The sequence below is a fragment of the Pleurodeles waltl genome, chromosome 4_2 (assembly GCF_031143425.1).
Source record: "Pleurodeles waltl isolate 20211129_DDA chromosome 4_2, aPleWal1.hap1.20221129, whole genome shotgun sequence".
NCBI lineage: Eukaryota > Metazoa > Chordata > Amphibia > Caudata > Salamandridae > Pleurodeles > Pleurodeles waltl.
Genome location: NC_090443.1, coordinates 349,443,944 through 349,458,615, shown reverse-complemented (window position 1 = coordinate 349,458,615; position 14,672 = coordinate 349,443,944). Strand labels below are relative to the sequence as shown.

Below are 14,672 nucleotides of genomic sequence, written 5' to 3'. Positions count from 1 at the left end.
TTAGGTCTTCAATCCTTTTGGTTGTGCAGCAAAGAACAGGACAGAACCCACTTGTGATGCATACCTCACCTCTGTGTAGGCCAGTTTTCCCTGCTGGCGAGATGTGGAGGGTATAACTTGCAGAACAAAGAGAGAATGCAGGACCAAACTGCTAGGAACAGTAACTTTCATAAACGCATCAAGAAAAGAAAAAGTGTTTTTGATGACTTACCTGAATGCATTAGTCTATCTGTTATTAATAGAACGCTGAAGAAAAAATAAATGGTGTATTGTTCTCCAAGTCATCAGATCTAATTTTTTTAAGCCTAACTCAGGTGGCCATGATGGCACCGTTTGATGCCACCAGAGCCTCTTTCTAACGTTTCAGGATCTAACTGCTTCTGAAATAAGAAAGTCGTTTGGCAAAATAAGGGCACAGAACAACTTCAATCAAAATAAATTTGACTTCTACCTTTTATACAGTGGCAGGCACCTTTTGCAAACAAGATAATATGTATCCTCTTAACAAAGTCATGAAGATGAAAGACTACAATGGGGAAAAGTTTCATTCTCACGTGTGCTTTGGCAACACCAATAATTCACACAATAGCCCAGGAAAGACGTGTCAGCCTCCAATACAGAAGATGTCTTGAAGAGAGATCTGAAAATGATGACCATTTGCCTGAATTTTGAAGGCTGGGAACTGGGAATTGGTGACCTCTTTACAGAGCAACCATTCTGACATGAACATTGAGACGTCTCTGGACGAGCTCTGGGTATACGAATTGGTGGTGTTTATATTTTAGAAGTATGTTGGGTTAGGAGTTCAGTTGGGGGGAAACACTCACTTTTAGGTGACCTTCATGAAACCGACAAACCTGCTCTTGCCGTTTTGTCAAGGGAAAAACACCAGATGAAGAAGCAGTATCCATGCCGAGGCACCTTCAGAATAGAGATACCCACAACTTTGCAGGATACCCAGTGGAGAAGAAATATAAATTTTACAGAGCAATCAATGTACTTGGTACTTTTGGGACTGGGCCGCCTTTTTGTCAATGTGTTAATACTGACCATGTTCAGAAGGAATACACCACAACTCCACAGTGACCTTTGGGAGTTAGCAAGAACTGACGATGGTTCAGGTTTATCCTAGCCGTTCGCTATATTAGCCCTAGTTGGCCCCCTAGCTACACACATATCTCTTCTGAACCTCTTAAAGACCAGAGGACATTCTTATAAACAGAGACAACTGCCCACAAATTGGAGATGACAGGGAAATAACTTTGCCAGGGAATCTCTAATCACAGGAGGAAATACCATTTAAAATATGCCCCTGAAGAATAAACTGAGAGTGGAGAAAATGTAGTGCGAGGACCGGACCAAAAATATAAGTGATACATTCTGAAAAACACCTTCAGTAACACAGCAGAGATTAAAATGTCTAATGAAGTTAACCATGATTTTGTACATTAAGCAACACCTTTCAAAGCACTTTCAGGTGACCTAAGTGCAGTATGAAACTATATAAACAAACTGTTAATTATTATTAGTAGTAGTAGTAATTGTAATTAGAAACAAAAATATAGATATGGCTGTCCTGAGATGAACTGTTTAATATCGTCACACCACTAAAATCAAATGTAGCCACCATACCCGACAATGCATTCCAGGATATTGGGGCCTATTTGCACCATTTCCTGCTTTATTTATCATTATGGAAGAGAATCATATATTTTCTCTATGCCATTGACTCCGAAGGCGGTTTTGCATTCATCATTTCAATTAATTATACAAAGTTTCATATTGCTCACAAGAATGTGTCCCCATGCCACACAACTGTAACTTGTCACCAATTTTTTACCGACTGCATGAGTATAGTGTAAGAGTTCGAGTGAAATTAAGCAAAAGTTCTAGATATTTGATTTGCTTGATCCATCTGCAGCCCACAGCAATGAAGACAGGAATTTTCGAATAACTGGGAATAAAAATGTTTCTAGCTATGGTGTAAAGTTCTATTAAGAATACGGAGGCGAGGATTATGCGTTCTTTTTCTTTACTGAGAAAACGACAGCTGCCAATCCACACTAACCATACAAAAAAACTACACATCCCAACAATCCTGGTAGTCCATAATGGCCAATCCGAGGCCTGCTCTCCATATAAATGCCTCTGTCTCCTTAGTCCTTTCTCTTTCTTTGCAAATAACTGAACATGTTAACCTGATCTCCGTAACTGGATTCTCCAAAGTCCCAACGAGGAACAGTAACTGTAGTCACCGGCTGAACTGACGCAATCATCTTGTCCTACACAAGACCTCCAGATATTTATGCGTCTTTATTGTCTAATCCTATGAACAAAGGAAAATGCACTAATAAACTAGTAATGATTCAGGAAAAAACATGGGTGGGAACAAGTAAAGTACATGAGAAAATACATCATGCATATCATCAAATTGTACCATATACATTTTTGCTACATAATTATTACAGTGAAATATAATAATAATAATAATAATAATGATAAGGGTGGGATAATCCTCGCCTCTGTGTCCTTAATAAAATTGAAAATTCTCAACGTGATTGTTAGAACATTTTTTATTCTATGTCAGGACCAAAGGCTTCGGATTATGCTAGTTCAAAGTTGATCCACCACAGTAGATGCCACATCCACAATGGGTTTATAATTAAAAAAAACTTAAACATAGTGTGCGAAGCCCAATCTGCGGCAGCCACAATATCCTCTAAACGAGAACTAGCCTCAAAGGACTTCATCATCATCATCATCAAAACAAGCTTTATTCGGTCCAAATAACCATCAAAGCAATAATTTACAACAGTAAAATCAAGATCTCTGCATAATAAATATATAACACCAAAGTAAAAAAATAGGTGATAAAAGAGAGATAAGAATAATGGAAAATGAGGAATCTGCGAGTATACAAAGAGAAAAAGAAGTCAGATATATCTTCACATATATGCCCCGGCATGTAGATAAAAGGGAAATGTAAAAGATCCTTTGATTGACTGCTTTTAGCTTCCACAACGGTAATTTATAAAAAGTACATTTATAAAACAAATAAGTAAGATAAGGTAAAATCAGAAAACAATTAATAACAAATCACTTATAGTCCTATTTTATTTTAAAAAGTATGTACGTATATACCAAGCGGACGCAAGGAACTTGCTGACCGCACAAATTAAAGGAGAGGAGCAATCTCTCAACATCAGCCTAAGGGCGTCTTTACATGTTCTCAACCTCATGTTTCTACAAACGGGACGAAGCCATTTCCGCCGGGCAGTTCCATAGGCAGGACAAATGAACAAAAAGTGCACTACTGTTTCCACAGAGTCATTACAACACGGACATTTGTCGGATAGCAGGGTGGAGCTCCATGAACTGGAAAAAGACTTCAGAGGGAGACATCCATACCTAAGTCGAACAAACAAACTTTTGCTTAGTTGATCAGTAATTAGGTCCAGAAAGGGTTCGAACTGGGGAAACCACTTATAATCGAGGAAGAGCGATGTCAGTCTACCATGTGAAGTGCAGAGCAGATATTTTTCCCTAACATGGGACCAGTAAGCAGATTTCAGGTGGTCCTTGTGAGCCCTCCTTAACTTATTGGGCTGGCTCCAAAAGTGACTGAGTCCCAAATTATGGAACCAGAGTACATTTGGTCTGTCCAATAAGTCTTGCAAGGCTTCCTTGTAAGTGTCTAGTTCAGGGGTAGTCCAAATACGAACCCAAAATATTAAAGGCCTTAAGGCTATTACATCGGAAATGCGAGGGAACCCTAGATCCAAAAACACTGGGATCAGGGGCGTACTACGAGGACATGCCAAGAGTGATCTTGCAAAATTATTTTCCCCCACGGATAACTTACTGGATTTAGAGCAACCCCAGACCTCAGCACCATAGACCGCGGCACTCTGAGCCTTAGCTAAATAAATTTTAATAGCAGGGGAAACAACTTTCTCAATATTAGACATTTGAAAACGCAAAATTGCCCCTGCCCTATGTGCTAAGAGGGCTGAGCTTTTCCCTACCTGGGCCTGCCAGTTCATATCATTACTGATTCTTACCCCTAAGTAATCGATAGAGCATACCTCAAGGGATTATGCTAGTTCAAAGTTGATCCACCACAGTAGATGCCACATCCACAATGGGTTTATAATAAAAAAAAACTTAAACATAGTGTACGAAGCCCAATCTGCGGCAGCCACAATATCCTCTAAACGAGAACTAGCCCCAAAGGACTTGAATGTCGTATCGCCACGCACTGAATGTGCTCCAAAGGTGGAGGAATCTGTACCAGCCTTCCCCAATAACCATTTAACCCATCTGGCCTATGTGGCTGATGAAACTGGAGCAAATGGACTTTGTAGAGATATGAGCAATTGTCCTTGAGCATTTCTGCGATTCTCCCGAGTACAATCCTCATAGGCCTTCAGACATTTTACAACACATAATTTCTGATTATGAGGAAAAGCTGAATAAGAAATACACTTAGTTGCCGTTTTCGTATGTCTGGAAATAGAAAAGGAAACTCCTGAAGGTGTAAATACTCTACCTGCTAAATCAGTAGCACGTATGAGATTGGACACAGAAGAACAGTGAGCTTGGCTGACAATTGTTTACAAGAGAGATCCTCGTCACATGGCCAGTTTCTTAGAAAACGTAGAACATCTACATCCCATAAAGTGAATTATTTAGTTTGAGGAGGTCTAATCGTTTGGATGCTCCATAATAGTTTACAAATCAGAGGATATTCACCCACTGGTTCACCCTCAAGATGTGGGTGCCCTGCTGAAATAGCCAACCTAAAATTATTAATGGTCCTATATGCTACACCTTGGGTAGCTAAGTCCAAAAGGAAATTGACAATCATACTGATGTGGGACCCCATGGGATCAAAACTCCATTCACTGAACCACCCATCCATCGCTTCCAGGAGGCCTCGTTACGTTTATCAGTGGAAGGTGCCCAAGGTTGGGATAAGAAAAACATAGCATCTCTTAAAACCTCTGGCACTTGCCAGCGTTTTCTGAAAGTCTCCATGCCATGAGTGACAAGAGTCCCTGTAATATCAGAGGATGAGGGAGATCCGCCGGATTCAGGAGCAAGGATGGGAAGGATGGAATTAGAACCGGAGGAACACATGATAGAAACATCGCTATTGGAAACCACAACTGAGCCTTCCAGAGCGGTGTCACCAAAATTATCTCCGCCATCTGTCACTTCACTTGAGAGAGTACTCTCTGAATTCTGAAGAATGGAGGGAAGGCATAAAGAAGACCCATGGTCCAATCCTAGAGAAAGACTTCTGACCCCAGGGCCAGAGGGTCCGGCCTCCAACTGTAAAACCGAGGGAGCTTAGTATTGAGCCTTGATGCAAACAGGTCTGGCGAGCATTTGCCCGGCTGCCTTATCTGATTGTGAAAGACTGACTGATGGTGTTCTAGTTGCTGTCACTCCGTACTCCGCTGTCACCGATATTTGGTGTTGGAGGCAAAAATGCCAAAACTCTTTGGCAATTTCCACCAGAACGCGAGATCTGGTTCCACCTAGGCTAGTTATGTATCACACTGCTGAAATGTTGTCCATATGCAAAAGTATGCAACAACTAGCTTTGAGGGGAGAAAGAGATTGAATCGCAAAATCTCCCGGTAGAAGCTCCAAACAATTAATATGAAGATTCAACTCCTCTGGTGACCATCTGAATTGTTCTGCACCGAGCTCCCCATTGACTAGCATCCGATTCCATGATAATCTCTGGAGAGGATGCAAAAATGGCCTTGCCGTTCCATGCATCCATGTGGTCCATCCACCAAAATAACTCTGTCCTGGCCTCGTCCGACAACAGGATCTGCTAAGATAATCCTTTGCGTAGAGGTAAGATTTTCAAACGTTGTGGGCCAGTAGTGAAGGGAGCCCGGAAATATCACCTGAATGGAAGCAGCATGAAGCTCTACTAGACAAGCAAGTGTCCTCAACGATATAGTCAGAGAAGCAAGGGCTCTCCGTAACTCTCTCTTGATTGAGGCTCGTTTCACAAGCGGTAATTTCAAGTGCGCTTTGATAGAATATACTTGGGAACCTAAGAATTCTATACATTGAGAGGGATTCATGATTGACTTGTCGGAGTTTATCAGAAAACCCAGATCCTGCAGAGTCTGAATAGTCCAAGAAAGATGCAGTAAAACCAGTTCTCTGGTGTGGGCCATGATTAAGATGTCATCGAGATAGATAATCAGGCGAATGCCTCGTTCTCAAAGAAATTGTACCACCGGCCGTAGCAGTTTGGTGAAGCATCAAGGGGCCGAGGACAGACCGAAGGGAAGAATGGTGAACTCGTACCATTGGTTTCGCCAACAAAATTAAAGAAAACGACGATGCGGATCAAAAATCAGCACCGTTAAATAAGCATCTTTGAGATCTAGCTGGACAGGCCAATCTCTTCCTCATAAGAGATCTCTTAGAAGCTGGATACCCTCCATTTTGAAATGGCGGTACACTATCCATGAGTTGAACGTCTTTAGGTCTAGCACTAAACGGTAACCCCCACCTTTTTTCTGCACCAAAAAGATTCGGCTGATAAAACCTGACAGGTGGGGATCTGTCTTGATTATTTCTTGTTTTCGAAGCAGCAAAACTATTTTGTCACCTAAGAAACTACTCTCTGGCTGGGAAAAACGAAGGGGAAGGTGGGGGGGCGGGGACATCTTGTTTGTGAAGGGAGTAAAACTCCATTCTGTAACATTGAGCTGCATGTAAAATCCAAGGATCTTGAGAAATATGTGGCAAGTAGCTAGATGCCATTTCAACTCCCACCCCAGAACAACCTCTGAAAAGGGGACTACTCTTACCTGATGTTGTAACATCTGTGGAACTGAAGCCACCTCTCCCCCCACCTCTGTAGGCACGACCACAGCCTCTCCTGTTTCGGGAAGGATAGATTCCTGATGTAGGCTGAAAGGAGCCACGCCCGCTCTGGGGGTAACTTGTGAGGCCTAATAGAAACCTCAGCAGGGCGCTCCACCTCAATAGCATCCGGTCCTGGTAAAAAGGCCTCTGCTGAACATCCTCTTCATAGAGGTCTGGGCTTTGTCAAGAGTGGAAACAGTGGAGATGTATTTGCCCAGATCTTTCACAAATGTATTTCTGAAAAGCAGACCATTCTCTAGGGTTCCAGGTTCCGAAGGTGCCATATCAGCCAATTTAGGGTCTATTCTTATTAGAAAGGATGTCCTCTGTTCCGTGGACATGGCACAGTTTGCATTCCCTAGGAGGCTGATTGCCCTCTCTGCCCATTCCGAAATGGCCTCAGGGTCAAATGGGGTACTGGAGTCTTTTGCCAGCACCGCCAGCTCCAGGATCTTAGTAATGGGCCCCGAAATATCGAGGAGTTTGTCTTGACAACCTCTCCAGGCCTGATCCAGATCTTTCTTAGGGTCTTTCGTGAATTTTTTTGAGGAATGTGGCCATGCTAGGTTTCAGTTCCAGGGTATCAGCAACTTTGTTGAGTAACGAAGGACGAGGACATTCTGAACATAAAGTATTGCGCATGTCCTTGTCAAACCTTTTACATAACCTCTCCTGCACATAATGCGCCATCTCGATCTGGGGTGAATTATATTTTCTTGATCAAAAAATAAATGATTTTGAACCACAGTGTCAGCCGTGGTATGGCAGGTCTTACATTTGTGCTTGAGAGACTGTTTGGCATCGTCTAACACCTGGTCAGTCAGAAGAAGGAAGAGGAGTGGGATGCCTCAGTGCGTGGAGGAGCAGAAGTCAAAAAAGGGCCAGAAGGAGCAAGAGAAACTCCAGGTCTGTATTCATGATCTTTGAGGACCGATGAAGCCATCTGTGAAAACATTTCTGCTGAGGACATAGTCCCCAGTAAGGCTCTCGGGGCAAGGCCCACATCAGAAAGTTGACTGTATCCAGCCAGTGACTCGGAGAGGGGATGTCCCATCAATTCTCTATGTCCGTACCTCACCGGAGGTTGAGCGAAAGGCTTTAGAGCCTTTATCAGAGTCCTGCACATGTGACCCAGGGCCTGTTCTAGTCTCTCCTCCATCTGGTATTCATAGGGCACTTCTGCCTTTTCTTGGAAATATTCGTCCTCTTCTGCATAATACGCCATGCCAGAAAGCAAGAGGATATAGAGGAGGTAAAAAAGTGTGGGGGAGGGGGGAAACAGCCCCTCCACGTCAACTAAGGAGAAACTTGTAGTTAAATCAGAGATTAATCCTCTCCAAACACGGCCAAAATCAGAGTGGAGGGAGCACCTGCCCAACTTTCCCTAGGGAAAGTCCCATTTCCGTTTTCGCACCCCATCGGGCATTCTTAGGGGATAATGTGAACTTTAGCTGAAGCGCTGCGCTCGCGGCGATCTCCGAAATGCAAGGATGTCGGAGATTGCCTTGCTCGCATCCACATTCATGGAAATAGAAAGAGGACTGAGTCCTCCTTGTGTGAACGCTCGCCTGGCCTCCCAAGGAGGCCAGCAACACACACACACTGAAAAGGGGGGACACGGAAGGCCAGATAACACTAGAAAAAGCCATCCGCTCGAAGCGGCCGACCCAAGGAAGGAAAAAGGGTTCGGCTGACCTGCGAGCGCGACGGCATTTGTGATCAATAGGGGAAGAGACTCCCCAGCGAAGCACTGCTCAATCCCAGCTCCACGGCTGTACTTAGTGTTTAAAAACACAAGGGTAATCAGAATTATAAAAATAGTGTGAAGGATGACTTATCTCTGGCTGCAAGCAGAAAAGAAAGAGGACGCACTAAAGCGGCAGAGACATTTATATCGAGAGCAGGCCTGGGATTGGGCATTATGAACTACCATGATTGTTGGGATATGTATTTCTTTGCTTGGTTAATGTTGATTAGCTGCTGTCATTTTCTCAGTAAAGAAAGAGAAAGCATAATCTGAAGCCTCCTGTCCTGACATAGAATTTTGCCTTCAATATCAAATGGTGACGCGGGATCGGCTAAATCTAATTTGCAAATTGAAATGTTTTCATGTGAGTTCACAACCCGTATGTGCCTTTCTTTTTTGTATTTGCAAGGTTAAAGTCAGAAGAGGAACGGCAGAAAAAAGAAGACGATAAGGCACGTCGGGAATTCATAAGGCAGGAGTTTTTGAGGCGAAAGCAGTTGAAGCTCTTTGAAGAAATGGACAGCGCAATTAAACCCCGCACCAACTCGACCAAGCAGAAGAAGCCACGCCCCAAATCCATTCACAGGGATCACATTGAGTCACCCAAAACTCCCACTAAGGGTCCACCAGGTAACATCCACGTCACATGCGCCAGTAGAGTCTGTTCATGCATGGGCACCAGCGTGGTTTGGGCGGCTCACTCCTCTGCATTGATTGGCATGCACAGCTACAACAATGTATACTTTTTAAAGCTGCACTCCACCTCATTTGAAACTTTCACTGTGCAAACTTCGGTGTCCAGTTTTTCCTGTTCTGCTATGCGTGCATGCAAATGCTCACGCACTGCACACGAGACCACTCCACAAACCTCAGACTTTGTAACACAGTTCAATGCATCACTCTTTTTCTACAACTAACCTTTGCAGCAACTGTTTGACATTTTACAGACCAAGAAGTCAGTAAAATTGTGATAATGTTTACAATTTAAGATTCAGACGATTACAGGATAAATTCAATCCGTTCACTCTTGTGCTAAGATTTTTCTAAACTACTCTGCATCCATGCATGCTGTTGCATATTTATAACGGGCTGTTCTTGGTGGCGTGACAAGCCTACTGCATTTACATTTCCAAACAGTTCACAAGTGTACTAAATGAATGCCTTAATTGCTGCAAACCTATTGCCATCTTCGATATTTTGCTTTTGCTTTTTATAGTTCGGCAGATACCAGTCTCTTCGCATTATCTATTCAAGTGATTTATTGCCAAGCTCTTCTCTGTTTTACAATATTCCGTGGTGGGACAGTTTCAGTTGTGAAGCATAAATCGTTTGTAGATGCACATGTTGTGCTGCTCTCTCATGGATGGTTGGAAAAATGCAGCTACATTTTCTTGAATATTTTTATTGTGAGCACCGACAGGAAAGAAGGTTCTCTTTGTTGATGGGTGTAGGAACCTTGGGAGATGTGGTAGGTTGGGTGAGTGGGAAACAGAAGACAAGTGTTTAAAGCTATGCCTTGCATCCATCGTCAAAGTGTGTTGGAAGCACTGTACCCTGAGAGGCAATCTCTGTGGTGTCTTTATGACTTCTTTGTTTTGTTAGGTTATTTAAAATTGCAGTCACTGAGGTGTTAAGCCTGTCCTACAATGACTCTAATTGTCAAGCCACGGGAGCCACTTGTACAGCATCCATTTTAGGATAACCTCATTCCTTACTCCTCATCTCTACTTCTCATCGCTGTTTCTCAGCCATCATCCCTACTTCTCATCCATCATCCCTGCTTCTCTTCCATCATCCCTACTTCTCATCTATTACACATCATCCCTTTCTCCAAGAGCTGATTTATGGCCCATGATGGGGACTCCTTGTATTTCCCAAACCAGCAGAGCTTTCTGCAGAGACCTGTGTAAACAGAAAAACACTTAGTTAAATAAAATGAAATGTTGTACAGCATTGAATTCAATGGAAACAAACACACAGTTGCATTTCCTCTCCTTTGTCTTCACCCAGCCATACAATGAGAAGACTACCTTTCAGTGAAATAGAATGCTGGCCTCTCTCATACCTCTGATTGGCTGTTGCCAACCAATCAGTGTGAAGGTGTGTTTCACAAAACTTAAAATATGTTGGTATGACTGAGGGATGAGGAACGAGAAGTAGGGATGATGGATGAGCAGTAGGGATGATGAATGAGGTATGAGAAGTAGGAATGAGGGAAGATGGATGAGAAGTATGGATGAGGAGTAGGGATGATGGAAGAGAAGTAGCGATGATGGATGATAAGTAGGGATGATGAATGAGTAGGAATGAGAAGCAGGGATGAGGGATGAGAAGTAGGTATAATGTATGATAGATGAGTGAGAAGTGATGGATGAGAAGAAGGGATGATGGCAGAGAAGGAGGGGTGATGGATGAGAAGGAGGGATGATTTATGATGGATGAGAAGTAGGTATGATGTATGATGGATGAGGAAAATTGATAATGGAACAGATGCAGGGATGATAGATGAGAAGTAGGTATGATGGATGAGAAGTAGGGATGATGGAAGAGAAGCAGGGATAATGGATGAGAAGTAGGGATGATATATGATGGATGAGAATTAGGGATGATGTATGATGGATGAGAAGTAGGGATGATGGATGAGAAGCAGGGATGTGAAGTAGGGATAAGGAGTGAGGAATGAGGATGTCCTAAAATGGATGCTGTACACCTGAGTAAGAGAAGGCAGTAAAAGCTATTTTATGTTAATGTTACTGGTGGATCACCTTGCATGTGAAACAGGCCGATTTAGGAGAGGAGGAACCTCAGTGACTGCACTTAAAAAATAAGAAAATGGTCCAATAGACATTGGAGCCACCACCGAGTTTGCTCCTTATGTTACAGCGCTCCAAGAAGATGCTTGTGGAGTGCAGCATGGTTTCAGAGAGACATGTTCTGTCTCTGTGGTTAATCTTCAGTATCTGAAGAAACATCCTAACCAGATAAGCACATGTTTAAATCTTATGATTATGCACATGTACATGTGTGTATGTATAGTGTCAGCTTTATTTAAGGTGTGATTTATTGAACTCTATGTACTAAAACATTCACGAAATATCTAAAAAAACAAAGCATTGACCTTTGATATTAAGTGCAAAAGAGAAGGATGTAACTCTAAAGGATACGTATTGCACGGTGAGCAACCAGGAAACCTGGGCTCAATTTCCAGCTTTCCCACTAGACCAAACTGTGTGATCCACAGCACTTCCTTTACTTCACTATCATTTTCGCTGACCAACCAGTTTGAGACCCCATTGAAGTAATCCCGTTTAGGATCTGCACTCTACAAAACCTCACTTGAATGAATAAATGAATGCATTTATTGCACGATTTGTTAAAAACATTACAAACAAAAGTTTAAAACTAAAAATAGTAAATTCACTTGTATAGGGTTGACATAAAATAATGTTTCACAATTATTAACAATATAGGCAATATAGAAAACATGAAAAAACTGGCACATTTTCGGTAATTTGTGTCAACATTGTCAGGACATAGAAGTACTCTTGAATGTCAGTAAATATCACTCAATTCAGTGATATAATTGTACATGATAGGAAAAGTGTGAAATCCTGAAAATATGGATTAATTGATGACTTTCTACCCAAATACTTCCACAGGGTAAGGTGGAAAGCTTGATTTTTCTGAACATGGATTGTTTCGGATGCAATGCTTCACAAATCCCAAATTATCCCTTGTGACTTATTCTTCACTTCAGAATCTTTCATGGGGAGCACCTATTTATATCTGTTGTGTGACTGGATTAACCAGGTGAGCTATGTCTTTGTTGCAACATGTTTACAAAATGGGACGTTTCTTCTTGTAGATCTATCCAGTAGCTAAAGAAGGCTGTTTCAACTAGCAAGTGAATGCTCTGATCTTTTAGCCATTTCAAGACAAATGTCCAGTGACACTCCATGATCTAATACGACTTCCTGCAGAGATTATAATGCTATAGATTGACCCTGATGGTACTAATAGCTAAGTTGTGGTTTTATGACCAGATGGCGATATGTCACATTTTGTTGCATGTGAGCTTCATAATCTGAAACTTTTCACTGGCCATATGACCTTTGTGATTGTTTCTGTAGTCATGTCGGGCACATTTCTACAGTTTGGCATTTTCTTTCATGCTGTTCTTGTAAAAGCCATGGAGAACTCTGGTTTCCCATTGCTTGTACCTCCTGACCCTGAATACCCTCAACATAACTGCCCCTCTAAAATGGTACGCTTTTCTTTGGCTTTTAACTGTATATATAAACCCCACAGCTGGCCAGCTGTGACTAAAGCGGCTTCCCACCTCTGACAAAAGGTCTGAGAAGGTGAATGTGAGCGCAAGGAATTGGCACATTTTAGCTGTGCCCAAGACAAGAACAAATACATATGTTCTTTGTGGTATAATAAGAACTTCACAACAATATACTTAAAGAATTTACACAATTCATGAGGGAATCTGGTTGTATCCTACTCTTAAAAACAGCTTTGTGTCCTTGCTGCTATGGTGCATTCAGCAGCATAGGCAAACATAAGAATACATTTCTCTGATGACAATGAACATTTCACTCTTGTAGAAGTCAGTTTATGGAAGGAGCCTCTCAAGGCTTATACTGAAAGGAAGACCACATGAGATGTTTTAAAGTTTATTGCACTCATGATTGGCACAGACATCTTTTCCTTTGGTGTGCTTGCCCCAGTCTCCTCAGGTTGATGTAACATTTCTTTGGGTAAGGGCAATTGGAGAATAGACTCATCTCTGCTGTACAGTTTCTATTACTGAAAAAATGAAAACAATTTTCTGTCCTTTCCATTATTCCTGCAGAAGGCATTAGTGACGTATACGATTTAACTTTCACATTGCCTTGCATGGAAGCTTTGCACATATTTTCTCTAGTTGGGTTTTAAGCATCCATACAGTATTTTCACATCAATAAATCTTATATTATACTTGTCTTTTGCTGCAAGATCAAATGCCAACAGTGAATGGCCAGAATTGTGGGTATGCTTGTAGAATCAGATATGTTATCTAGTTTAAAATAGAATCGTCCAGTGCTTACTGATAAGGATGCCAGACCACTCAGTTCCCTTACTAGAACAGTGCCGGCTGCCCCCATGTTGCTTTAGCACTCCTTTCACCCAGACCAGCTGGTGCCAACCCGATAACAAACTGACCAAAAGCTGTACCCTTTCCTCCTGTACAAAGCCCAGCTTTACCTCAGTGTGACTCTTAGACCAGGACAGTGACCTTGAGAGTGATTGACAACACTGCAGCTCTGTATGGAGTGGAACTACCATCAATAGTTTCTTTACGCTTCTGCCAGTGTTATCAACCCCAGATCATCCACGATGTGCCATAACAGTGATCCAAGAATTGGAGCCTCATGGTGAGTATATTTGTAGACTTTGGTATGCTCAGAAGGAAGAGCCCAAAAAGAAATATGTTAGACTATGGGTCTCTAGTTGGCAGAGGTATTCACCCTGTCCATGTAGGGGCCACACTCCTAGTCAGAGTAAGTCACTTACAATCTCTAAATTAACCTGTGCTCACCCCCTGTAGCCTGGCACAGAGCAGGCTTAACTTAAGAGGCAATGTATAAATTGTATTTGTGCAACACTTAATTACAGTAATAGAGTGAAAGACACCACAAAAAGACTCAACACAAGGTTAGAAAAATAGAAAATATTTATCTGATTAAAACAAGACCAGAACAACAAAAATCCAATCAGTAGAAGTGGAGATTTGAATTTTTAAACATTAAGGGCGTCATTATGACCCCTGCGGTCGGCATACGTATGGAGGAAAGTACTGCCAACAGGCTGGCGGTACTTTTCTCCATATTATGACATTGGCGGTTTGCCTAAAACCAAACTGCCAATGTACCACACCGACCACCACGGTGGTAACGACCGCAGGGCTGGAGACTTCACTCTCCAGCCTGGTGGCCGTTACTTGCCCGCCTGCGGGATTATGAGCCTGCCTACCGCC

The 14,672-nt window shown here is 42.3% G+C and overlaps 1 protein-coding gene across 4 annotated transcripts in view; it reads left to right on the top strand.

Moving 5' to 3' along the window:
• The window catches only part of CAMSAP2 (calmodulin regulated spectrin associated protein family member 2), a 452,998-nt gene that overhangs the window by 414,158 nt on the left and 24,168 nt on the right, over positions 1 to 14,672 (top strand). For all 4 annotated transcript variants that reach the window (XM_069231424.1, XM_069231423.1, XM_069231426.1 and 1 more), the window contains one exon: positions 9,060 to 9,280. In XM_069231424.1, coding sequence (XP_069087525.1) covers positions 9,060 to 9,280 — 221 coding nt within the window. The remainder of the gene's footprint in view (positions 1 to 9,059; positions 9,281 to 14,672) is intronic.